Genomic DNA, 27,186 nt, shown 5'->3' on the forward strand with positions numbered 1-27,186 from the left:
ATAAGACGGAAATAATCAGAAGAATAAGAATGGGCTGGAGTGCGTTTGGCAGGCATTCCCAAATCATGAACAGCAGGTTGCCGTTATCCCTCAAGAGAAAAGTATATAATAGCTGTGTCTTACCAGTACTCCCCTACGGGGCAGAAACCTGGAGGCTTACGAAAAGGGTTCTACTCAAATTGAGGACGACACAACGAGCTATGGAAAGAAGAATGATAGGTGTAACGTTAAGGGATAAGAAAAGAGCAGATTGGGTGAGGGAACAAACGCGAGTTAATGACATCTTAGTTGAAATCAAGAAAAAGAAATGGGCATGGGCAGGACATGTAATGAGGAGGGAAGATAACCGATGGTCATTAAGGGTTACGGACTGGACCCCAAGGGAAGGGAAGCGTAGCAGGGGGCGGCAGAAAGTTAGGTGGGCGGATGAGATTAAGAAGTTTGCAGGGACGGCATGGCCACAATTAGTACATGACCGGGGTTGTTGGAGAAGTATGGGAGAGGCCTTTGCCCTGCAGTGGGCGTAACCAGGCTGATGATGATGATGATGATGGTGGTGGACGCTGCAGACTACGCGGACACGTGAGCCAAACCTGCAGTTGTCGCCACCCCCTCATAACGAAACCCCACTCTAATACACCCTCCAAGCGGAGAAGGCAGCGATTGCGTTTTAGCCACCACTCCGACAAAAAGCTGAGACTATAATCGCCTGACTCTCAAGTGCCGCGCCGTAGGTACAAGGCCGGAAGAATCTCCAAGATTGCGATACTTACAGTAGCCCAGAATCCTTCCTAGAAAGAAACCTCACCGGAAAGTTATCAATATGGACGCCTGCCCATTCGTTACTTCGCAATAATCAAGCAGCCACGCGTACACCCGAGATCTAGCCAACCGGGCACCTGGAGCATGACGACTGAGTACAGCACCCTCTCATAACTTTCAATGACATCACTAAAGGATACATGCTATCTCGATGCACATATGCTCCAGGAGCCAACACAGTGTCGAAACAACAGGAAGTCATCTTCCTTCAACAAACAGACACGTTCCCATACACGTCGAGGCTATGCGCCGTCAACCCCACAATTTACACCCCCCTGTTCAGACACTGCGGCTAACTCACTACTATCATATGGTCTGGGAATGCCAGAATAACTCAGACTAGTCCTAATGGTCAGCTATGAATGACAGAAAGGGCAAAGACGGCGGATAGACCTAACGGAGTGCTGGACTACAGAGACCTCGCACAACAGCCTGTTCTTTTTCCATATATAAAAGTTCTTCCTCCCCCTCCTCCTCCACATGGGAATCGATTTAGGCGAATAATTCTTTGGTGTTTGCGAGGAATGTGGTCTTCCCTTCAGGCGACCATTTGCAAGTACGGACCACACGAGCAAGTTGCATGGGAATCGATTTAGGCGAATAATTCTTTGGTGTTTGCGAAGAATGTAGTCTTCCCTTAAGGCGGCCATTTGCATGTACGGACCACACGACCAAGTTGCATGGGAGTTGATTTAGGCGAATAATTCTTTGGTGTTTGTGAGAAATGTAGTCTTCCCTTAAGGCGACCATTTGCAAGTATGGACTACACGATCAAGTTGAATGCGTTTTCACCGAGAAACATTATGCTGAGCGTGAACGGTGGCGCTCCAATGCCGCCAGACAGGTCCTGAAGAAACTACAGTATACTGCACACACTACACAACGAACGGTACCTGTCCTGTACAAACTGGCCATACCAGTTGGCGAGTTGATACGAAGACAAGAAAGAAGACAGTGCGACAAGAAATGGCTAGCATACTTTGGTGTAGAACGGGTTTCATGTTCAAAGCTCTTAGACACTGTCCGCTCTGCCAAACACGCATAGCATTCTATCGACACAAAATGTTGTCGTCAGATATCACCGGCACCAGGCTCCGTATCTAACAAAGCACATTTTCCTAGAACTATACTGCAAAAGCTATCACTGAGTTCAAGGACTCGCCAAGAAGTTGGTACGGGCAGATTTATAGTACGGGTAATAGTGAACAACCAGTCTTGCGCAAAAAAAAATGGAACCAGGTAACGCTTGCTGATACTCACTGTCGACAGATTCGGCGACCTCGGCGCTTTCCTCGGCGTTCCTGATCAGGCCTGCAGATAAGATGCAGCACTGGTGAGCGCAGCGAGTGGAATGTGTTCAAAGCACGAAAGCCACATGCTTATGTCAAGGCTGACTAAAATGTTCCCAAAAAGAATAAATTAAAAATTTTGTGAACTAGTAACACTCTCTCTTCAGTACATTAGTCCTGGTTACGGGACTCTGAAGTTGTGTCGTTATAGCTTAAATCAAACAGTGTTCTAACAATTACGTTATTTTCAGCACATTAATCCTGGCTATGGGAGTCCGAAGTTGCGTCGTAATAGCTTAAATCAGCCAGTGCCCCCAATCATTACATTATTTAAAGAAAATACACACAATTAAATGAATCTTTGAAAGCAGTTCTAACTGCGTAATGATATCTAACATTCCTCAAGGTATGTCGTTATTATAAATCCTCAGCATAGCGCCAGCTTCGAAGTAAATTCACTTCCAAACGCACTGAAGCACACTGGTGTTCCCTCGATATTTCCTCAGCAGAATTCGCGCACACCACGGGACAGTACTGTATGGAATACTAATAAGCTAGCCTTTATCAACATGGCTGATTTTTTTTCGTGCTCCTGGAGACAATCCCGCAAAATTTTTTTCATTCAGACGTCATGACAAGCTTGATCACCTGGACTAAAGACTTCTTATTCCTGTTCTAAAGAAGCCAAACATGTGTGCATCTACAAAGAACCAGGCGGCCAGCCCCGATATGTAGCGCAGGTGACATAGCCACATCAGGGACTCCGCTGAAAATATGAAAAGAGAGACCACTGCTGGCCATAAGGCTGATAAGCGAGGCTTATTGAAGCTCTCATCTCTTCCCATAGTGGACAACACGCAGGTGCCAACATTCGAAGACTCGCTTTGCCAGTGTTTCAACCCTGGTGCAAAAGTGCGTTATGACACCTTCTATCCAACGTCTCACAGGTTCAATCAAAATCACTGAAAACATACGTAGCCACGCAAGAGGCAACATCATCCGGAGACCTCCACTAGGTGTTCTCGAGCGCATACAACCAAAATTTTTGGCAGCATGGCACCTTTAAGGCGGTCGCGAAAAAGTTCAAATCATCGCTCTAAAATGCGGAGAGAGCCCACTGTTCATCAAAGCATATATGTGCATTGTAGTGAGAGATACGGGGCCAGTTCTACTCCTCGAGAACTTTCAAAGCTGTGCCGGGTTCATTTTTCCAAAACTGCAGCTTGAGTCCCGCACTGCAATACTTTTGTGGTTGACAGCAAGTGCCACGTCTTTACGCTGCTAAACACACTGCTCGTACACGCTGTTCACACAGAGTCTTTCAAGTACAGCATGAGAACAGCGCCAGTACCACGCTGATGCCAACGATCAGTCGATAATTAATCGGCAGGCTGTGTCGATTAAATAGCGCATCTTGCTAACAAACACTGGAATGCAGATTTGTTGGCGCATATGTCTCAAACGCCCATATATAGAAAAGTTAGACTTCTTATAACATACTGGTTTAGCCATGGAACACAGGGCCAATGTAGGTCAAAGTGCTGGCGTTCCAGCGCGGCCGTGGTCAAAAATAGGGCCCCTGTCGGTCCACACATTTCGCCTTGCATTGGCTCCGCTTTCGTGTAGCCGTGACGTGTTGCTGAATACCAACCCTACGGATAATACAATAACAGAGTGGCTTGGGCCTGCTAGGCTTGCGAGATGGAATATTGAACTTTGCAGTCAGAAGGAGTTCTCCTGCCCAGCAACACCGCATGGCTAACCTGTAGCACAAGCGACATCGATGGGATCGCCATAGGAAAGAAGATGAGGTCAGGCGATGTCACGAGCGGCTCGGGAGCTTAATTGGCTGCGAACCAAAGAAATAAATGATCAGTTGAGTTTGATCTCCGGTGCTGGAATAATGTCTCGTTGTCCCTCTCTCTCTCATGTGCATCTACAATTGGTGACCCGGACGTCGCTTCCTCTCCAAGCCAATTAAACTCCCGCGCCGCTCGTAGCATGGGCTGACATCATCTTCTTCCCCAGGGCAATCCTGTCGATGTTGCTGGTGCTACAAACCCTTCAAGACCAACAGCGACCTGTATCCTGCCAGATCCCGGAAGATCGGTGGTCAGCAAAAACTTAGCACCGACAGAAGAGCCGCCTTCTCTGCTCCGCCTTCTCTGCAGTTCTTCCCTGCAGCATGGCTGCGTGTGGACGTTGGCGTTATATTTAGAAGGTTCAAGTTTCATTGAGAAAATCACGCAAATTTTGAAAATTTCCGGTAGATCTAGAGCAGGCCTAGCTCTGTGTGATCACCAGCCCGATAATGAATTGGCGTGGAATAGTTCAGCAACACCATCTAGCCTATTGTACTTATTTCGACTTCCATATGGCGTACACTGGTCGAACCTCTGGTCAGCGTAAAACTTCTCAGCGTGCAGCAGATTTCAGGCATGTTCCCTCACTACTTTGTTTCCTAAAAATGGTGCAACAAGGCATAAACAACGATTTGCGTCGTGGCAGCCCTACTGCCATTGGCTCCAGTGAGAACGCGAGGCCAGCGTGGAGGTCTATATAGGCCCGTTCAGAAACGAATCGGCTACAAGCCGGGCATAAGTTTTGCCGTATGTACATGCTACGGAAGTGTCGAATAAACGGTCTAAGTGACAAGGTCTACAGGACGTTGGTGACACCTCGTCCGCCTGCATGGTGCTCCCGCCTAAAGACAAAATCGCAAGTTTGTAAGACATATGACGTATAGAAATGCCACTTTGATAAACGAGAGTCTGCGAGGTCGCCCGTGATGCACGCACGAGGAGCTGTCGAGACGTCACAGTCATCACACCGTAAGGCGCTGCATGCAATCTCAACACACCACCACTTATGGAGTTCGGGGGCCGAGAAGCGCTACCATATGGAACTAGAAGCTGGAAGCAGGATTTTGACGTCGCAGCGAAACCGGAACCTTTTTATTCTTGCGATCTTTCCGCCTTTTCTGCTCACCCAATTCCTGGGCCCAGTCAACGACGGTGCCAGTGTCGAAGCTGCCGCCTTCGGCAAGGTAGGTCACCCCGTTGCCGATCTTCCAACCAACGACGGGGTAGATGCCTGAGCAGGAAATGGCTTTAGTCACGGGGTGCGTAGGAGAAGCACAGTCTTACGCTTTGCGGTGTATTCCATAAGCAGCTTCCTGTTTGTGCTATATGTTTGTGCTATACAGTGGACACTGAGGTGCCTTTCTGTTACACACTTTGGCAGTCAACGTCCCGCCTACAGCTCTGTATTGCTAATGCATGTACTCAGGAGAGATAAGGCAGGTGAGGTAGCCGGCAAATGGAGTTACATTACAGTGGTCATGACAACAAGGCGAACTCAAACATGAAATAGTACACAACATATTTTCTTATTTTTGGTAGTTACAGCCGGAATCACATATAAAAAAAGGAGAGGCATCTCTACGCATAACCAAGCACAGGATAACATCTGTTATCTGTTATCTGTCGTCTGTTATCTGAGGATAACAGACGACACTATGAGCCAGGTCAAAGAATATTCGTGCTATTTTTAATTTTTATGGCGAAAAAAAAGACAAGGTGCCGAATTCACACACGATTTTTTTTCGTAAGTGCTCTTTTCCTTCATAGGCTTTGACTTATGGAGCAGGATTGGTTGGAATTTTTTGGTAAGAACAGCTCTAACATAAGAGCTTTTTGTAAATACGGTCCATACAATACTTGTACTCGCATTGTAAAAAAACTTGAAGCAGTATTCCGGAATTGTGGAAAACCTAACAAAAGACACGGTCCATTCGCAACCATATATAGTACAATTCACGGCAGCCGCAAGGTTGAAGCACCTTTGAGTCTGCATTAAAACGCTTCGAAGGGCTTGCAGAGCGCAACTGAAGTAGCGTTATATTCGAGTTCCGCTTCCGTTCTCGAAATTACCATAGAGAAGGTCACTCAGCCGAAATGACACCAACGTACCGGTCCTTACCAGCTATAAGCGCACTGGACATTTCTTTTATTTGGACATTTTCTCCAGTGGCACAAATAGTAGCGCGTACGCAAGTAGGCATCAAAAAATTACGGAACGAGGAATCGAGAAGAAATTATGCACATCTAACGCACATGTAGCAATATATGTGAAGCGATGCTTCCGTGAAGCGGATAATTACGTTCTATAAAACCAAATGCGATGCGAACGCTTGTCTTTAATGTCAGTCTGTGCAACGTGTAATCTCGCGCAACGCTTCTTTTCATCCTGCGGAAGCGGCCACAAGAGTATTTCGCAGCCTGCGTGCGCAGCCTGGCATTCGGGTTTCCAGCCTGTCCTGTAGCAATATGCAAACAAGTTTGTGCAATTCACCTGGATATATGATCATGAGAAGTTCGAAAAAGTGAATGATTTCTCCGATCCCCTGATCCGTAATCTTTTCACACCGACTGTTCATGTGTAGAGCGGAATCTGTAGTACTATGGGGCGCTATGGCGGGGATCATAATACTCGGACTTATCCATGCTACCCCTTAAGACGGAGGCTTAATGGATGCGCAGCTCTCCGTGGTGACCGGTGTGGCGTTTTGCTGTGAAGCGGCGCGTCGCGGGTAGGATTCCCGGTCGCCTTCTGATCCAGCGAATTGAGAAAACAAAACAAAAAGAACGAAGGAAACGCTTCTGTACCGATCTATATGGACTTTTCTCAGATCCGTTTGCTCTACAGGAACGAGATGACTCTTTCGGCGGTGCGCCGCACGCTGCGTCAGTGTAAGCACTCGAACACGAAAGTATTACCGCTTCTGCCCTGCTATTGTGCCATCAGTTGTCGTAAATACAAATCGGTGTTCGCAAATAACGACCTGTGCTCCATTCATGGTGCAAATTGTGGAACGGTAGAGGGAAGACGTTCGCAGTAGTTGGCTGCAAAAATAGTGACTGCCCTTTAAGGAACATAATGAACCTTTGCGATCAAGTTCACGGACCGCTGCTACATACGGACTGGGCTACATGTGCTGCCAACCCCTCACGATGCACAGCTTTCCTCGAGAAAAAAATTCACTCATCCGCAAGGGCTGTACCACTAATGTACCTTCAAAGAATGTCCATCAACCCCAGAACACCAGTAAGAGTGAAAAGCGCTCGTTAGACAGGGACAAAGCGAGTACTGCCGCTTCCTTGCAACAGCAAGCTTCTCACACGCTATCTACACACGTCCATACCAACTCGCACGGCAAACTTACGCCCACTCTATTGCCAACATATTACGAATAAGTGGTACTGTTAAATCAATGCGCCGACGCATGGGTGACGGTGACTACACCTTCAGCACAAGAATGTTGTAAGCTGAACGTTTCGTCACAGTCCATAAAGCATGCGAGTGACTAGCGATAATGTGTTTTGCTACAAGCTATTACAAACTACAGAAAATCAATGTTCCAAGATTTGTGTGCAGTGAGAACAAACCTATCACAATTGAGCCCACCCGCGACCGATTCGACAGAAGAAAGAAACAATCAGAGAGTGATGGCACCGAGGAACATTACTGAGTCAGGAGGAACATTACTGAGTCAGAAACATGATAATCCATTCTTCAAAGTGTTTGCCAAATAAATAACGAAAAGTAAGACACAGTGATTCTGATATAATTCTTAAGCAGAAAGTTTGGACAGCTAGGAAAAAATTTCCAAGCCAAGCTTCTAGTATAAGCACCGTATACGCTGCTCCAATCGGTTCAACGAGGCGTATTTAGCTTCGAAAGCGCTTACATGTCCTCTGAAGCTGTAGCCAAATCTTTGCATCGTCCACCTAGCCACCGTGTACGATATCCGCCAGAACAGAGGTTTGCTGAACCACACATTTTGAAGTATATATTTCAAGCGCACACTGCCACGCCTCGGAAAAATAAATGCTGCACATAAACATAATGTTACAATGGAGTGTTAACATGTTGATGACTTCTTTTGCAGCGTTCAAGAATAAGCTCATGTAGACGCAAACAAGACACAGTGCTGTGTCATGTTTCCCTCTGTGCGTCTATATTCTCGAATGCTGCATAAGCGATGCATGAGGAACTGTCCCAGACGGCGCCTACCTAGACTGCAAAGAAACGAGTGCAATAAAACTTTTGTTTTGGCCAGTTGGTTCATAACTGAAAGCCTTGACGAGAAGCGCAAAAAACATGGACCAACAAAAACACAAGTACGCATGACGGGCACAAACTTCAAACTGTATTGCAGAAGCGGTTACAGACGCTTATATATGCACAACATAAACCCGTGACACACAAGTTTCACAGAGCATCGTTTTTGCTGTAAGCAAGAAGATTAAGTTATTTCGAGATAGCGCGCACGCACGTTTTTTAATAAAGAAATCGACAAGTGTGAGTTGACTGGTTTTAGTGCATTGTCAAACTTTTCGTATTAACGGCAAAAACGATACTCTGAAACTTGTGTGGCACGGTTTCATGTTGTGCATATATAAGCGTCAGTAATGGCTTCTGGGATACAAATGGAAGTTTGCGCCCATCAAGCGTACTTGTGTCTTTCTTGGTCCATTTATTTTGCGCTACTCGTCAAGGTTTTCAGCTAAATGAGTGCAGCAGAACTGGACTCATGCTGAACTTGATACTGCGTGCCGTAAAATGGTTTAGTGCACGGACTGGCACCTGAAACAGCTGAAAATGACGGCGCGGCTTAAATTGCACTTCCCAGAGTTCAGCTACTGGTATCTTCAGCGTCCGGAAGCAACTTTTCTAACCGAAAGCAGCACATAGGTAGCTATTATCCTTGAGTAACCTTACATTACAATAATTACACACGAAACATGTTAGAACCACAGCAAATTGCCATGAAACCACTACCCCTGCAAGACGGCACTGGGAAGGGTGACGGTCCGCACACATCGCTGCGACGAGGAAAGCGATGCGGCAGTGAAATTGCAGAGTTCAAGGCTACGTTCTACCTCGCGTTGAAAAATGTCTACAGACAGACTTTAAAGATACCCAGGTCATCGAATTTAAGCCGGAGTCCTCAATTACGGTGTCTGTGCAACTTTCGAACGTTAAGCCCAACACGATGATCAATCAGAGGACGCACGCCGAACATGTCTGAGGCCAGCGCACGACAACAAAATTTCAATGGCAGTAGTAGACCCATGGACTGAACAGTACGCGCACATTGGACTGGATGGCGCATGCAGGTCTCGTGGCTAAGTGCACGTGACCGCGAGTGCCTCACCCACGCACGGTTCACTCCCGTCTGCGGCCCACAGCCAACGCAAATTGTTCTAAGCAATATAGTTTAACGGGGTTTCAAGACTTCTAGAGTTGTGCATGCAACCGCATTTTGTAGATCCGCATTTCCTGGACAGGCAGTGAAAGGACAGCTTATGGCAGCTGTGTGACACGAGCAACGAGGTTAGTGAAACAAGAGCAGCGACGTGCGTCCGACGCAGCCCGAGTCCTCACCGACGGTGGACGCGAGCGGCTGGTCCGCCGTGTTGGCGTCGAAAAAGGTTCCCGTGCCCATGGTGCACTTGACGTCTCCCGCCTGGAAGCAGCACTCGCCGAACGCCGACGCCTGCTGGTCACCAGCCTGCGTCGCACAACCACTTGCACAAGCGGCACACAGAGCAGCTTACCGAGTGCAGCCGCAAATTTTAAACAAAAAATGTTCCCGCAGAACCCATCCCACGATTAACGTTGATGCTAATGCGACTGGCATTGAATCAATGTCGTGACACACTGTATTGTCAATGCAGATACACGAAGTGGCAACTTCAATGCCAAATACGACACCTTACATCTTCCTTTAATCAAATAGCCCCAGTTTGAACTCTGCAATGTCCCTAGTATGCTGGCTGCCATTTGGTTTCAATGGCTGTCCATCAAGAGACCGTGCTCGGTTACATACCCCCTCGCGTCACCTTGGCGCACGCATTCTGGGCAAATTGACCAGGAATAGGTACACACCAATGTCACATATGCACTGCCGAGGTTGTCTGGTAGCGCATAGTAGTAGGCACGTATGTGTTTACCCTGTGAGAACAGTTTACACACATAGTGGCCCATACCCGGTGAGCCATGTTGTCTACTACACGGAAATACGCTTTGCTTTTTCTACACAGGCTCCTTTGAAGCAATTTGCTGCTGCATTAAAATTTATGTGCACGTGTGCGAGTACGTGAAAAAAAATTGTGGAAGTAATGCCCCATCCGTATTGTTATGCATTGTCAACCACTTTACCACTTTACCCACATCAAAGCGACAACTTGTCCTCCTGCTATCACAATGCACAATATGTCATCGTGTGTCAGAGAATAACTCGGCGAAGACATCCTGTCAACTAGTCTCACATGCAGCGCATGCCAGTTATCGAACAATCTGACATCAGGCTTTATATAATATCTCATACGATTAAGCGGGAATACTGGATATGTGGTTAATGTACCTATGAGATTTTCTGACAGGGTTAACTTAAAATTACAGTATATGTTAAGTGCACTTTGCGCGCCACCGGGTGGCAGAACTCGATACTTATCTCCATCACTGGCGCAGGTCGAAGAACGGGGAAAAGCTGATGGAATATAAGGAAACTTGGCAGACAAAACAACCAGATAAAGCTATAATGGTTCGTTGGCCTTCAGAAAGACTGCTATTAGAAATACTGAAATGACAGCCGTGGCTTGCGTGCGCATGCGCTATGCACATTAGATGGAGGAAAGGTGATGACGGGCACAAGCGATGTGTATGCACGTAACATAGGTAGCGGGGGACTCCGGAATAATTATGAGCACCTGGGGATCTTAACGTGCCCCCAATGCACGGAACACGTAGGCGTTTCTGCATTTCGCCCCCCAACTAAATGCGGCCGCCGCAGCAGCAGGGAGGATTTGATTCTGCGACCTCGTATTTAGCAATGCAACACCTTAGCTCTTATGCTACCACGGTATGTTCTATCTGAGAAGGAATGGGAGTTTTCTAAATTTGAAGCGTGGCAAGTACCACATATGTACGTGTATCACATTAAAATTTTGGTGCTTTCTGTGCCGATTTTCTTCACATCGGTTAGATTTTTCATGCTTTATTTCCTTTTCAATTGTAATGCGTTTCTTTTTCTTTGTAATTTTTTTCGTGAATCGCATAAAAAGCATCTGTTTCGAAAAGTCACCCAACTCATGTCAGTGCCGTGTTTGTCCTTTCTCTTCTCTGGCATCCAAGCTTTATGTTCGCGCTGTTAGTGTAAATATTATCTACAATAATAATCCAGTACGACCCTCGATGCCATTCTCTTTGCCTTTTCAAGGCCAACTACAACGAAATTTCAAGCCGTGTAAAAAGCGCAGTTTCACAAACCAGAGATTTAAAGCGGTCTCCGTGCAAACTACCCTGTTTGAAATACGAGTGAACGCGTCTCGATATACTCACAATGTTAGACGTTTACGATACCGAAACTGAATAATGCACCGCCATTACCGCTCGTCCGTAGTCTAGTCCCAAACAGTTTCAATTCGTTCCTCGCCCAATCTTCGTGCATATGTGCATGTGTTTGTGCTTGTGCGTTTGTTCATGCGTGTGGTCATACTTCCTTGTGCATTACGTGCGCAGGGGAATTCTGCATCCATGGCCAAGAAGCCTACACGTAAGCTTTCATTCCTTCCTTCTTTACAGGACAAACAAAAAAGAATGTCGAGAACCACTCGTTCCAGCACTACTCGAGCACTTGCATGAATGGGTAGTAATAGATCAAACATGACGCAAATAACCTCGATCGACTCACCAGGCATGCGATGGGAATCTCGGTGCCCAGGATTTCGGGATCCGTCATGCCGAACACGCCACTGCAACGAGAGCGACAGACAGGATGGAGACAAGCCATCCTAGTGCACAGCCGGGCAATGTCAAATGCAGTTAGACTCAAAGGTGTACCGAGACAGAGAGAGACTGACAGAGAGGAGACGAAAGCCTGCTGACCACACCTTAACCTGAAGTTTAAGCCATTGGCATGCTAGACCCATGCACGGAGACGTGTAACTCGTCTGTAGATCGCATAAAATCATTCAGCCGACACTGCCACATTTTCTAGGAAACACTAACTACGAGGCACAGCGCCCTTCACTTTGTTGCGTGCAGTGTATGCAACAACGTAACCTTACAAATGGGAGAGGTTTCACTGTAAAGCCATCGCAATAGCTTAACCAGGGAAATCGTAGAAACAATCAAAAAGCACAGGCAGATGATGGCGTCAGTTGGCGGTTAGTGGCTTTATCAAAGGAAGAACTTGAATTCTCAACACAGTCTGCACGTGGCAGTGTACCTTCATCTTCTCTGTGTATTCGGATGGGTGTGTATGCTGTATATGCTCAGGATTTGCAATAAAATGTTAGTTGAAAGTAAGCGCTTGTCCTATGTCGATTTGTCCATCATCCTTAGTGCGTTATGTTACTTGCATTACAACGAATAACCAACATGGCCAAACCAATTCTCTTCGGAGGTCTTACAAAACTCGTGTCAGTTCACAGAATGGAATACTCGGCAGTACAGTCAGAAGCCATCCAAGGCCGTTGCTAAGGGCTTGAAACAAATAACATGCGTGGCTACGTTTCCCATGCAAGCCCAGTACCTTGTGTTGAGAACCTTGGGTAACATGCTGACGGGAATGTCCAGCATATTTGTGATCATGTGGGACCACTCCATCTGGAATCCAAAGAGAGAGGTCATGCTGCAGCATCTACGGAAATGTGAGGCATCGCTGAACAGTACGTACTGTTAGGAACTACTGCATGTATATACAAAAAGGTGCTGCTGCATTTATTAAATGTACACTAAGGTGAAATAACAAGTAAAGGTTTACTGTTAAATTATATTACTAGAATACTAGAAGTCAGTCGTACCATGTACGGACGCTTAGACATGCGGAGAAAACACGAACAATCGGCTGGAGACGCTGCCTGCGCCGTCGTGCACCAGAGATTCAATTCAGCCATTTATAAAACACCTACTAGCACAGTATTATCATTGCAGATTTCACGCACTGCGGGAATGGTTGCAAACAAAGCTTTCGTCAGCCGGTAGATGGAAGAAAAAAAAAACACGCAGACCACTCTCTCCTCGCGATACCACGACGACAAATGCGTCCCGCGACCGTTCTCGGCAACGGACCGTCCTTACAGATGGCGCGACAAAGCGCGACCACCGATCACAGCATCTAAACCTCCAGAGAAAACTTCACTAAATGTATACCATATTTGCATGTTTCCGCAAATATGGTCGCACGTGAGTGGGGCGTAAAATGTCCCATCTTCATTGCGGGCTGGCAGTGCTGGCTACAGAATGTTGTTCGTTACAGCTATTTCGTCATTATGTAATTCACTACCATTCGTTTTAAATTATTGATGCTACACTTTACTACAGAATTCATAGTTCATTTTGTATCAATCTAATCCTACTTAACCTTTTATGTACGCACTATGTGATGTATGCATTTGCATTGTCATTGTTGAATGCTGCAGTTTGCTATAATTGCTTATAATTGTTATGCTTATAATTGCACATGGAATTGTTAAATTGTACCGTTTTTCTGTTCAAATTATTTATATTTTCTTAATTTTGCCGATTAAGCTTGTTGCATAACTGCGTTTTCAATTGGTGTTCTAGTATGCATGCACAATTGTCTGTCTAATTTGTTTCCATAGTTATTAATTTTTATTGTTGTTGCTATAACTGAGTTCAATTTCTTTTCGCGCACACAATGTAGAGGAAGTTCTAACTCAGCATCAGACTTCCTGGACCTCCTCCTGTATATTCCATTTTGTAATAACAACCTTATATATATATATATCAATAAAATTCTATTCCAATTTTCTACTGTGGTAAAACAACACCCCTTCCGGCCATCAAGGGGACAAACCCAGCCGACAAGTCAACCGACACACGCCGAATTCCAGAAAGGTCGGCCAATCAAAGCTTCACTTTGAAACATCAAAGAGATGCGAACATACCTCAAAACCCGTGATTACCATACGTACGGCCTCTGATATTCGGGTGCGAAATTCAATGGAAAGTACGGCCCCAGGTTGCTGTACTACAATGTTCTCCCTACAGAATGAGTCGAGCAAATTTTAGAAAGAACTCTTGTCTAGCGAAAGCTAACTGCAGAGGAAAGGAAACAAGCACCGGCATAAGCTATACTGCCTGGATACCGTAACAGCTACAATCGCTACAATGTCCTCCATTTCTCATCCAGCCCACCTATGGACCTCGTGATCCCGTATGGTGGCGCTGCTGCTCCGTGATGCTCAGCGCCACCTCCAGGACGTGGCGCCCATATTCTCGTCGCAACCTCACGCGATGCGCTCCTGGCACAAAACTGCGCGATACAAAGTAGTGCATGTTGTTTGGGTAATAAAAGACGAACAAAAGCTTTCAGTTTGCTGCGTGCTGCGTGACAAAGATCTGTTCCCCGATAGGCAATATTCGAGTCATGAAAGAAAGCACTTACTGCAGCACCTTAGGTGGTGACGCCGCCGGCTACTGCTGTTTGCCACTTGCTTATCTTCTGCCTTCCACAGCTGTGCTTGGAGGTGAACAATGTAATGCTTCTGGTGACTCGTGCTGTTTCTTAAGGTTTGCACGTATACGGCAGTTCAAGCGAATAGGTTTTTTTTCGGAGGTCGCTCCCTGCTGCCATCAGCGTCTACATTTTGTAATAACCGACGGCACGCACTGTGTCTTTCGTGTACCTTCGTCCATGCACTGATACGGCTCCTCAGTGATTGAGACCTACTATGATGCCTGATATTTCCTTTATTTTATATGTAGAAAGAAATCTGTCAAGTAATCTGGCAGGAAGGTTAGTTAAAGTCTTCTGCAGATCTCGCATGATGCCAAGTTTTTCAGGATGCAGACGATGAACTCGCTAGTGGGATGGGAGGGCACGTTTCTGCGAATGCGTTTGGCAATAGTTTCTGGAATACACAGTATACTAGATCACAGTTGCTGCTGAGCTTCTAAAGGAGTTTTTTGTTCTGCACTTCCGATTCCAAATCACATTTATTCGTTTCTCTGCGGCAATGTTTTCATGAGTAGTGACATCATGTACAGGCGGCCGCATATGCTGCCCGATTTTACATAAGCAGAAAATGAATAATAATGTACAGAAGATCAACTTATGGTTACGGCCAAGAAAATGGCACCTTTTACGGCAACTTAAGGCAAAGAAAATGAATCAGATGCAATTAACCGTTTGCTGTATTACGCGGCTGATGCAGCAATCAGAAATAGGAGGGATCTACTTTCATTCGGTTCTCAACTATACTTTTTATTCGCTTCCACGCACTCCAATATCTCTTGGGAGTACTAGTGGTGCTAGCTGGAAAGCAGTCCTATAACATAATACGGTAATTCGTGAAATTACACCGTGCCATTTTATCAATGACAGTGGTAACCGCACGGCAAGATGTGTTTCGAGCTCATAATACCGCACGCTGAAATCTCTATACATAAGTGGCAAACACGGGCTCGCCAATTCTATTCATATTAATCCTTTCAAAAACATAGGAACGGCCAAGCACAGTTTTTTTTTTTTTGCTGCATACGTTATGCCGCTAAAGTGTGGCGCTCTAAGTAGGGTATTTCTGCGACTACCCGGGAATTTGGACGGTGGCCGTGTTTCTAACGTTTTTACTGCGATAGCAATTTTATGGACACTCCAAGCGCATTTCTGCCGTCGCCGTCGCCGTGAGGTTCCGTATAAAGTTCAAGCGCGATAACACCACGCCACGCGCCCTACGCTGTATGTGCGAGTGAAAGCGTGCGAAGGGAGTCGACGATCGCGACTCGAATTCGCCCGCGCGAAAGGGACGAATATGGAGAGGAAGCGCACCACCTTCTCTCGCGCGCGAGCCACCCAACGTTGCGGGGCACCGGGGGGGGGGAAGGTTTTTTCCGGCTTCAACTGCGCATGTGGCGGTTGCGCGCGGTCACGCGGCCGTATATCTTGAGAGCAATCTGCGTTCGGCGCAGAGTCTAGGTGCATCGGGGGCTCGTAGCATTGTGCCTGCTGCGTGCCCTCGGCGCTCGCTGATAGAAAGCACGAATGTCACTTCGCTCGCTGCTGCTGCAGCGTTTCCTCACGCCAGTGGTGGTGGTGGTGAAAAACGTTTATTTGCTCTATTTACATATGGAGTTAGCGGTGCGTCAGATGGCTTCTTCCATCTTGATTTGCAGGGTTGGTGCCCCTAGTCCAGGGCCCCACTGAGGGTAGCTGCCGTGCGAGCACGCCTTACTAGCCCTTGCTGGACTTTCAGGATGTCGCTGGAAAGCATCCTCTCCCACTGTTCCGCACTCGGGTTTTCTATTACGGTTATTTCTTTTGCTTTTTGGCAGGCCCACGTGATATGATATAGCGTGGGCTTGTCCCCGCACCAGGGGCATGTGTTCTCATATTGGGTAGGGTAAATTTTGTTTAGAATGTATAAGTTCGGGTATGTGCCCGTTTGTAGTTGCCGCCAGATTACGGCTTCTTCTCTGTTGAGTTGTTTGTCTGGTGCCGGGTATCTCATTCTGGCGCCCCTGAAGTAGTTTAGCGTGTCAGCGTATGTTTGGCCTACCGGTTCTGGGTCCTCTATGGCGGCAGTGTTCTTGGACGCCCGGTTTGTTGCGTACCCTCGAGCTATCCTATCTGCCTCCAGATTTCCCTCGACACTCGTGTGTCCCGGTATCCAAACTATCGCGTGTTTGCTTTGCTTGTCTGTGGGTCGGCCGTTAGAGCGGAGAATGTTCAGCGCTTTGCGGCTGATCCTGCCATTCATGTAATTCCGGCATGCTGTTTGCGAGTCTGTTAAAATAGTTAGGGATTTGCCTAGTCGATAGCCCTCCACTGCCGCTAGAGCTACGGCCGCTTCCTCGGCTTCAACTACCGTGCAGTTCCGTATTGACGCGCTGGTGATTTCCCTGAGGTCCGGGCCAATCACCGTCGCCACTTTATGCTTATTGCCTTCTCCTTTGCCGGCGTATGTTGCGGCGTCAACATACACCGTTTCGTTCCGGATGGCCAGTGTCCTTTGCACGTACTCTGCCCTCGCCTCCCTGCGTGCCTTGTGCAGGTTCGGGTCCATATTTCTGGGTATTGGTGCTACCCTGATGGTACTGCGGTACTCGTCCGGGATCGTCATGTTATCTTGTACTTCTCGTAGGGTTGATTCGCCGCCGTACCTGACTAGAAGTCTTCTACCGGTTTCAGTTTGCTGTAGTCTTTGGAATTGTGCGATCCGTTGGGCTTCTTGCAGTTCCTCAAAGCTGTTGTGCAGCCCTAGGGCTAGCAGCTTCTCGGTCGACGCTGTTTGGGGTATTTGAAGCGCCGTCTTGAGTGCTTTCCTTAGGATGGTATCGATTTGCTGGATTTCGCTTTCGACACAGTTGTAGTACGGTAGGCTGTACACCACTCTGCTGACTACTAGGCTGTTTATCAGCTTGAGTGTATCTGCCTCCTTCATGCCATATCTTTTCGACACCCGGTTTATCATTCTGGCGACTTGGTTGACTGCAGTCTTGGTTAGTGCCAGGGCGTATGTGCAACACTGGTTTGTTTGCACCCACATCCCCAGTATTCTGCATTGCGTCACTTCCGGGATCTGGTGTCCCTCCAGGTAGATTTTCAGGGGCTCGGCCTCGTCGCTGGCCTTGCGTCTCCGGCGTACTCTCAGGAGCTCAGATTTCTCCGTTGAGCATGCGAGTCCTCTTGCCCTGACATATGTTTCTACGCATGCTGCGGCCTCTTGCAACTTCAGTTCTTGGTATCCTAACGGAGCTCTTTGCGCCCAGATGGTGATATCGTCGGCGTACATCGCATGACGTATACCCCCAATTTCCTCTAATTGTTTGGCCAGTCCTATCATTGCCACGTTGAAAAGGATGGGCGAGATAACTGACCCTTGCGGTGTGCCTTTGTTTGGAGTGCTGAACTTTTGTGATCTTAGCTCTCCTAGCCCGATGGTAGCTGTTCTGCCCGACAGGAATGCTTTGACATAGCCGTGTGTCTTTCTGCCGCAGTTCAGGTTGTCTAGGCCCGTTAGTATGGCTTCGTGACTGACATTGTCAAAGGCGCCTTTGATGTCGAGTGCCATGATGATATTTTCTCCGTAGCGTGGGATTTCGCTGAGTATTTCTTCCTTTATCTGCAGCAGCACGTCTTGAGTCGACAGCTTGGCTCTGAAGCCGAACATGCTGTGCGGGTATAATTCGTTATCGTCCATGTAGTCTTGAAGTCTCTTCGTAACCACTCTCTCGTATATCTTGCCCAAGCATGATGTGAGAGAGATTGGTCTGAGGTGCTCTACTTGGAGTTTCTTTCCTGGCTTTGGAATCATGATGATTTCAGCGTGTTTCCATTCTTCTGGAACTGTTTCCGCTCCCCAGTGTTTGTTGAGGTAGTCGGTTAATTTTTCGACTAACTCGTCACTGAGGTTGCGGATAAGTGCGTTGTTAATTTTGTCCGCACCCGCTGCCGTGTTTCTTGTTGCTCTTCTTATTGCCGCATAAACTTCTTCCTTACTTATGGGCCTGTCCAATGCTTCATTTTCTTGCCCTTTATATCTTTCTGTGTAAGCGGCCGGGTTGCTGTCGCCAAAGCATTTCTTGCGTACTTTTTCTAGCAGTTCTTCATACGTCCCTTCATACTGGTGAACCAGTCGATGGATGGCTTTGTTATTCTCTGACGTGGTTTTGGTCGGGTCTAGTAGGGTTTTGAGTATGCTCCACGTCTTTGCTGTGTTCAAGGTCCCGTTCAGTGAATTGCTGAACTGCTGCCAGTTTTGTCTCGCAAGCTGCTCCGCATACTCCTCCGCTTTCCTTGTGATCTCTGCTATTTTTATTTTGAGCTTTCTGTTAAATTTCTGCCTCTTCCACCTCTTCGTGAGTCCCTTTCTTGCTTCCCACAGTCTGAGTAGCCTAGAGTCCACGTCCGGTGTTTGCTGCGTGCGTTCTACTTCTTTCGTGAACTTCCTTACTTGTTCTTTGAGTTTTTCTCCCCATTCGGATATCGACTGGATTTCCCCTCTTGTCGTGTCGCTGTCCGACTCTCTGAAGGCTCTCCAATCCGTGATGCTGGCTTTGCCTATTTGCCGTCTGATAGTATCTGATGTCGTGATTTCTGTTCTTATTATATAGTGGTCGCTTCCTAGGTTTTCCATTAGGTTTTCCCACTCTGCTTGTTTTGTTCGCAGGACGAAGGTGAGGTCTGGGCAGGTATCTTCGGTTACGCTGTTCCCGGTTCTTGTCGGGTTTTCGGCGTCGGTGATTAGCTCACACCCCGTGTTATCCGCCGCGTCGGCTACTGTCCTACCTTTTATTTCTGATGTCTTGTACCCCCAACTTTCCTCTCTGGCGTTTAAGTCGCCTAATATAACCAGCGCATTGCCTTTTGCGATTTCGTTAGTAAGCGAATGTTTACAAGTTGATACGGCCGATAAAAGTACTATCCTTACTTCATATGGATGTCTGCTAATTTGCTATCGCAATCGACGCTACGCCCTTCGGGCGACATTGCGCCTTTTTATACCTGTTTTAATTCGCCTAGGATTCTTTTCCAGATTCAGCTGTTTTGCAACATATCTAGTTAGCTAACTATTTACCTTCTTACGCTAACCCAGTGGTTCAAGTTGTCTACATGCTTGGGCCACTAGGTATGTGCTTGGTGATCATTCTATCGTCGCCGTTCCAGCTTCGTGATCTGACTGGCATCCTGCCGCCATCGTCACGTCATCTACCCCGACCCAATGGCTGAAGTTGTCTAATAGCTTGGGTGACTAGGTCTGTGCTCGTGGTCGCGATGTCGTCGTGGTAGTTGTATCGTCGCCATTCCAGCTTTGCCAGCTGACTCTCGTCATGCCGTCATCGTCACGCCATCGCCATCATGCATTCGTCGTGCATTTGTTGTAACACCGCCGTCGTGATAACATCATGGTGGTTCAGTTGCCATTCTAGTCTCGTCATCCTATTCTCGTCACGTCGACGTCGTCACGCCATCGTCGCCAAGCTGTTTTACTATCGTCATGATATCAGTAACGTCATCCCATTGTCGTCATGACATCGTACTCCCACAGCCTTCATCGTTTCATCGACGTCAATCGTTGTTCGTCATTTCAGTCGTCAGCCGCTATCATGCATCCATTGTCAGACCGTCGTCGTCATGCTGTCTTCGTCGTGCGATCGTCACCACATAGCTTCGTCATACCGTTGTCGTCAAACCATCGTCTTCACACAACCTTCATGATACAGCCATCGTCATGCCATCATCCTCATATATTCGTTGTTATCACATTGTCCTCATATCGTTGACATGCTATCATCGTCATGCTGTCGTCGTCGTGCATTCGTTGTCCTACCATCGGCGCGATGGCATCGCGGTCGTACCATCATCGCCATTCCATTTTTAACATCCGACCATCGCCATACCTATGTCTCCATGTCATCATCATCACGCTGTCATTTTACCATCGCCATCACTTTAGTAACTTCATCCCATTATCGTCATATCGTCATTTTGATACCGCCTTCGCCGATCCGCCCTTCCTTGTTCGTAATTCTATCGTAATCATGTTGTCCTTATTCAATTGTGATTATACCGCCATTGTCATGCCATCATCGCCATTGCGTCATCGTCATGCATCCGTCGTCACACAGCCGCCTTCATGCCGTCGTGATCGCGCCATCGTCATTATTCCAGCTTCGTCATCCGGCTATCGTCGCATTATCATTGTCGTCGCACCATCGTCTTTGTACACTCCTCGTTACCTCATTGTCCTCATGTCGCTGTTGTCACACTGTCGTCGTTGTACAATCGCCATCACTTAGGAATCGACATCTCATTGTAGTCATGCCGTCGTGTTTATACCGCCTTCATCGTTCCATCGATATCATGCCTCCTTCGCCATTCCATGCCTCCAATTGCATGGACGACCTTTTCAAGCGAATGTCAGCACATCGGGACGATACTGGACTGTAGTGCATATGACCAAAGCGACAAGACTCTCATAGTGATCCTACACAGGTTAAATAAGCGTGACTTCAGGAATACGGTGTCGCTACATTGCTGGAATGCTAATCGCATTACCATCTACAGTAATCGTGAGATGCGTAGGAGGAGGAGGAATAAACTTTTATTGTACAACCAGCACTTTATGATGGCGGGGCCTAAGCCTCCCATGAAGGGACGCCGAGTGCTTGCCTCGCCGCCGCCTCGCGGGCGTGCTGGGTCGCCCAGGTTTGGTCGTCGAGGGCGTAGCTCCGCAGAGCCTCATGTAACCTCGACGAGAGATTCGTGGTGTTACTGTGTGTACTCTGCTAGGCCCTCCCACAGCATATGCGGAAGCGTAGCCGGGTGAATGCCACAGCACTGGCAGTTCGGGGTAGTGTAGACGTCTGGAAATATAAGGTGTAGGCGGGCGCGTGAAGGGTACGTGTTTGTTTGTAGCAGACGCAGGGTGGTAGCCTGCGCCCAGCTGAACTTGGGTTGAGACGGGGGAAGCTTCGGCGACTGAGGTAAAAGGCCTTAACGAGATCGTTATAAGTTGTCAGATTGTCCCTAGTGTCCAACTCATCTCCTGCGAGTCCGGCGCGGTTGACTAGGCCTCGCGCAATGGAGTGAATGACCTCGTTGAGATTGGGGAGGTGTGGGTGGACAGGGCCCGCATGGCCCGAGATCCATGTTAGGGGGATTATGCTGTCTTTAGAGTGTGGTGCCTGTCAGAAGATGCGAAGAGCTTGGGGAGAAATACGGCCTTTGCTGAAGTTAGCGAAGCGAGAGTCACACACGATGGTGTGACAGGTGGGATCTAGAGTGGCCAGGACGATGGCCACTTCTTCAGCCGTCTCGGCAGTGAGGGTAGTGACGCTGGAGGCGTGGTGTAGGACTCCATCGCGTGTGGCGACGGCCACAAATCGTGTGCCATGGGAATATTGGGCTGCATCAACAAATGTGACGCCAGGTACGTGAGTAAGGGCTTTTATGATAGCTCCTGCCCGAGCTTGGCACCGGGCCCTGTTATATTCAGGGTGCATGTTTCTAGGGATAGGGTCTACGTAGATCCAGCTACGGATGTCGGTCGGGATCGGTTGTTTGGGGCCCTGTTGCTGATGGTAGGTGAAGCCTAGCGTAGACAGAGTAAAGCGTCCCGTTTCAGTAAGGATGAGCCATTCAAGCTGAGAGCGTTGTTGGGCTTCAATGAGTTCGGAAAGGTTGTTGTGAACACCCAGTTGGTTGAAGAGTTCAGTGCTGGTGCAATGCGGGAGGCCAAGTGCTTGCTTGTAGACCCCTCGTATGAGGGTGTCGAGCTTGTTTTGCTCAGTCCGGTACCAGTTGAGGTACGCAGCAACGTAGGTAATGTGACATATGACAAAGGATTGGACGACGCGGAGAAGGCTTTCTTCTTTGAGTCCCCCTCGTCGGTTAGAGATACGTTTAAGAAATCGTAGGGTGTTTCGCGATTGGGCACAGATCTTGTTGAGAGCCAAGGCGTTGGAGCCGTTGGTAGAGATGGTGAGACCGAGGACCCAGATACTAGGGGCGCGTGGGATAGGACTGCCATCTTGAAGGCGTAGGGTGATGGCGTCACAGGGTCGGTGATCAGATAGGTGTTTGGGAGGGCGACCTCGCTGAATAAGCTTGTAGAGCAGAAGCTCCGATTTAGCCGGCGAACAGCGCAGTCCGGTCCCTTGGAGATAGGCTTCAACCGTGTCAATCGCCGTTTGGAGGGCTGACTCCACTTGACCATCACTGCCTCGGTACGACCAGATGGTGATGTCGTCGGCGTAGATGGTATGGTTGATATTGTCGACTCGTTGTAGTTGTTGGGCAAGGCCAATCATGACTAAGCTAAAGAGCATGGAGAGATAACTGCACCTTGCGAGGTGCCTTTGCTGCCAAGGGGAAGCTGGTCTGATCGTAAATCCCCGGCCGAGAGGGTGGCCGTGCGATTGGAGAGAAAGTCACGAATGTATTTGTAGGCTCGCTCTCCCAGGTGGATGTTGGAGACCTGGTCAAGGATAGCTGCATGGGAAATGTTATCAAAGTACAGTCGTAATTTTTTTCGAAGGATTAGCGCCGAAACAACGCAGCGCCACAAATTTTTGTTCGCTATTCTGTTTGCTTTGCTCAGCGAAGGGTCAGTCTTTGCGTCGCACGTGCGCTTGCATGCTTTGAGACGATTGATTTGTACTGTTCCGCGCCGTCAATAGCGTCTCTTCAGAGCTGAAGTGCATCTCCAAAGCTGAAGTGCATGTGGCCCATACTCAGACACCTCTCCAAGTTTTGTGCGACTGTATTCATCAACGGCTCGAAATTCCATGCAGCGCAACACACGGAAGTGCGGGAAGATAGGTGCGTGGTTAGCAGGAGCACGTACAAACACAGCAGTTAGCGCCCATCTTGCCGCAATTACAACTGAACACCTTTATTGCAGCACTTCGGTGCTTTGCGCTACGTTCGCGGTATTAAATTGGACTACCACCAATGAAATCACACCCTTGGGGTGCGATCCGAGATCGTTGTTCTAAGAGCACGTTCAGTTTGCGTTCAGTTCCGCGTGGGGGGAAATCGCGTGAGGCAAAACTGAATGCAAACTGAACGTGCTTTTCGAACAACGATCAGGGTGTCTACCAAATTGACATTTCCGAATTCCCTGAGTTTTCCAGGTTTTCCCTGAGTGCCTTTGCAAAATTCCCTGATTGACACAGTACTATGTTCTAAGTCAAGACGGGCTGAAACCATATCGCCCGATGCTGTCACTCTTTAGTAAGCAGATGAAAAAAAATTAAAAAAGAAAACGAGTTAATCCAATTTGAATGCTAATGAGTACTGTTTATGTCATTCAAAACGAGTATACAAGAGAAGGGTTAGTAAAATGCACAGCAAATAAAATGCCTTCGAAAAAATTGCCAATCGAGTCGGACATTCTCAAATACGAATAAAAAGGAGATGCATACAGAGGCAAATATTTTCGAATATGAGCTATTTATACCAACTTATAGCAAGCTCAGTGGTATGAGGCCCGAACTTTGTCACAATTGAGATTCTCTCTCAACGGCTCGTAAGTCAACCTCAACTGTCCTGACATATCCTCAGCCCGCGCACGATGCCTCAGTGTTTCACTGCTTTAAAGAGTTTATTTTGGTTTGGATGAGGGACACCTGCACCTCAGCATCAGCCAACACTGTTTTTTTAGTTCAAAACGGCGGCAGCACGCTTCCTTTCCCGTTCATCCCCCAATGCGTAGGACCTTTCTGTTCTTGTCTTTCTTCCGCCACTCGCTCGCCACACAGACCATTTGAAACATCTTCTTGCTCAGTTGCATAGTCCACGTCCGATTTTTCTAACACCCTAGGAGCCGCGAAAACGTTCGAAAAATCGGCCAGTTGGAAAAAATAAATGCATGTAATTTACTGCCCTTAAGGGCTCAAATCGCCACAGGCACATTCGAAAAAGCTCTTAAGAGGAAGCTTTAGCTCGGGCCCAACTCCGACGCGGCCTATTCTAATACATGTAAAAAGGCAAAAACGTTTTTCTGAGATAACCCCTGGACCGATTTTAATGAAATTTGTTGCATTTGAGAGGGAAAGTGAAATTCTAGTGACTGTTGGTCGCGGAATTTCCATTTAGGTCCTGAATTTTGTTAAAAGGATTTTCAAAAATTCGAAACTTTGAAAAAAATAGAAGCACGAAGTTTACAAATTCATAACTCTGCATCAAGAGCAGATATCGCGGTTCTGTAAACGAGATCCATCAGATCATTGAAAGCGGACAAATTCGATACGTCATTTTATATCGTACGTGAATTTGTTACATTGTTTACAAGGGTTCTGCAAAACCTATATTTCCAATATACTATATTTTTTGACATTCATGTGTAACCTATCAATTTTGTCCGCTTTAGATGTACTATTAGATGCAGTTCACTGAATTGTATTATCAATTTCGTTGCTGAGTTACAGAGTTGTAAACTTGATAGTTTCGTTTTTTGAAAATTTTCGATTTCTGCCAATTTTTAATAAAATATTGACGACCTAAATCAAAAATCCGAAACCAACAGTCACTAGATTTTAAGTTTTTTTTTTTATATGCAACAAACCTCGTCAAATTTGGTGCAGTGGTTGCCGACAAAAACGAATTCTGCTTTTACGTGTATTTAGATAGGAGCACCCGAGCTAAGCTTCCTCTTAAGGCCTGCCAGTCCACCTGTTAGGCATATCGGTGATGGTACTGTGACAGGGGACGGGGGTGCACGCGTGTATAACTAAGCAATACGTACTGTGTCCCGTGACAATTGCCTCTTCGAACGCTTGTTATGCTTCACCGGGTAACACTCCTGTACAAAGGCTAAGCTAATTTTCGGAGACTGGCATTACGCAACGCGCTGTGCTCTGCGAGCTACGAAGCCAATCACGAGGATTACAATGGCGGAGTCGGTGCCATTGCTGACAGCGGAAAATTCTTTCAATGCAAAACACGGCACCGCACGGCAATAAGCTTAGTAGCGAACGTAGAAGCAGCTAGGCTTAACGTTGCCGTGGTGGTGGCTACGGCCACCAGCGGATCTGCGGGCGAGAGCGTCGGTTCAAGGCGGCGAGTACGTAATCAAAATGGCAGCGGTGGTGGCGTTGATTAACGCAGTTTCGAACCTGCGGTCACGGCAAAAAGTTCGGAAAATTGGACGGTGAAAAGTGCTTGCGTCCGAAATTTCAGACGTTCTGATAAATTGACTCTATGGGGGTACGTGGTGGTGCCGCGAAGCCGCCCAAATTATCGGGAATCCGGACAGTCGCTCACTGACTGTACACTGGCAACTCCTACAGCCGACGACAGCGCGTCAAAAACGACTCATTACGATTCCCGTCTGTTACTCGAGCCAGTATTCGTGACTTTCGACCCTTTCAATAAAATTACAGCTAATTTTCCCTGATAGAGGCACAAATTCCCTGAGTTTTTCCAGACTACTCAAAATCCCTGAGAATTCCCTGTTTTCACGGTTGGTAGACACCCTGACGATCTAGGCCAATCGCGTGAGGCCAAAGTGAAGGCAAACTGAAAGTGCTTTTCAAACAACGATCTCCGATCGCACCCCTGGCAGGGGCGTAGCCGGCGGGGGGGGGGGGTCTTATGGGGCTTCAGCCCCTGCCCCCTCTGAAATTTTTTGGTGCTGTCATGGCCCGCCATCGAAAACAACCCCCGGCACCGGAAACCTTTGTGAATTTTGTCTGGAATATACTTTTCACGCTTGAAAACCCATTTCGGTGCGAAGACTGTGAACTCGGTCTGGATTTCGTGGCAACGCCCATGCACCTGGAGTCGCATAACGCGAAGAGCCTCATCCGAGGACAACGTTTCAAGGGCGTTTTGATGGCGAGCGGGCTTGTCGCGGCAACTCACGGATGCTGCAGAAACTACGGAGAGCATGTATTTCAATTCCGAAACTTTACTGGCATAACGATCACATAAACCTTTCATGCGAAAGGTGCATTGACATTTCCAAAGTCGTGCTTTACATTTTCAATTCTGGATCTTTGTGGGTTTAATGCTCTCATATACATATGACGCCAAAGGTGCATTGACTTTTATAAAGTCGTACATCGGACCATACGAGACAAGCCAAATCAACACACTATCAGACAAGTTGACAAAGCACGCAGTGAGGTCCGATGAGACAAATCGTTGCGATGGTTAATTTGTGCCGTCATGTCACAGAAAAGAATATCAACATTTTTTTTCACCTGCGCCAATGCATCCATGTCGAGACACTATAAACCAGCAAAGGTAACTACGTTCTTATTTATTTTTTCTACTTTGACTTTTATCCACGAGAACACATTGAGCCTCTTCAATTTTCTTGTTCTCACTAACCGCGGGCTGCCAGAGGTCATGCGCTTTTCGCGTGTTGCCCTGACAACCACGCGGCGCACATCGGTGTGCGTTCGTTTATGTCTGGCCGAGTGGGTTTTGGCGTCACAGAGTTTTGGACGCTTCCTGGTTAGCCGACGAGAAAAAGAAGCAATGGTCACTCGCCGCCACCCCTGCGGGGACTCGACGGATTGCAACGCGTTC

At 47.5% G+C, this 27,186-nt stretch overlaps 1 protein-coding gene across 2 annotated transcripts in view; it reads right to left on the bottom strand.

Annotated features, from left to right (window-relative positions):
• LOC142573119 (glycerol kinase 5) overlaps window positions 1-27,186 on the bottom strand; it is a 227,708-nt gene that overhangs the window by 46,311 nt on the left and 154,211 nt on the right. For both annotated transcript variants that reach the window (XM_075682640.1, XM_075682641.1), the window contains exons 9-13: window positions 12,715-12,788; window positions 11,872-11,932; window positions 9,561-9,687; window positions 5,100-5,204; window positions 2,083-2,133 (exon numbers count right to left, since the gene is read on the bottom strand). In XM_075682640.1, the coding sequence (XP_075538755.1) occupies window positions 2,083-2,133; window positions 5,100-5,204; window positions 9,561-9,687; window positions 11,872-11,932; window positions 12,715-12,788 (418 nt within the window). The remainder of the gene's footprint in view (window positions 1-2,082; window positions 2,134-5,099; window positions 5,205-9,560; window positions 9,688-11,871; window positions 11,933-12,714; window positions 12,789-27,186) is intronic.

The sequence above is a fragment of the Dermacentor variabilis genome, chromosome 2, assembly GCF_050947875.1.
Source record: "Dermacentor variabilis isolate Ectoservices chromosome 2, ASM5094787v1, whole genome shotgun sequence".
In the NCBI taxonomy this organism is placed as follows: domain Eukaryota; kingdom Metazoa; phylum Arthropoda; class Arachnida; order Ixodida; family Ixodidae; genus Dermacentor; species Dermacentor variabilis.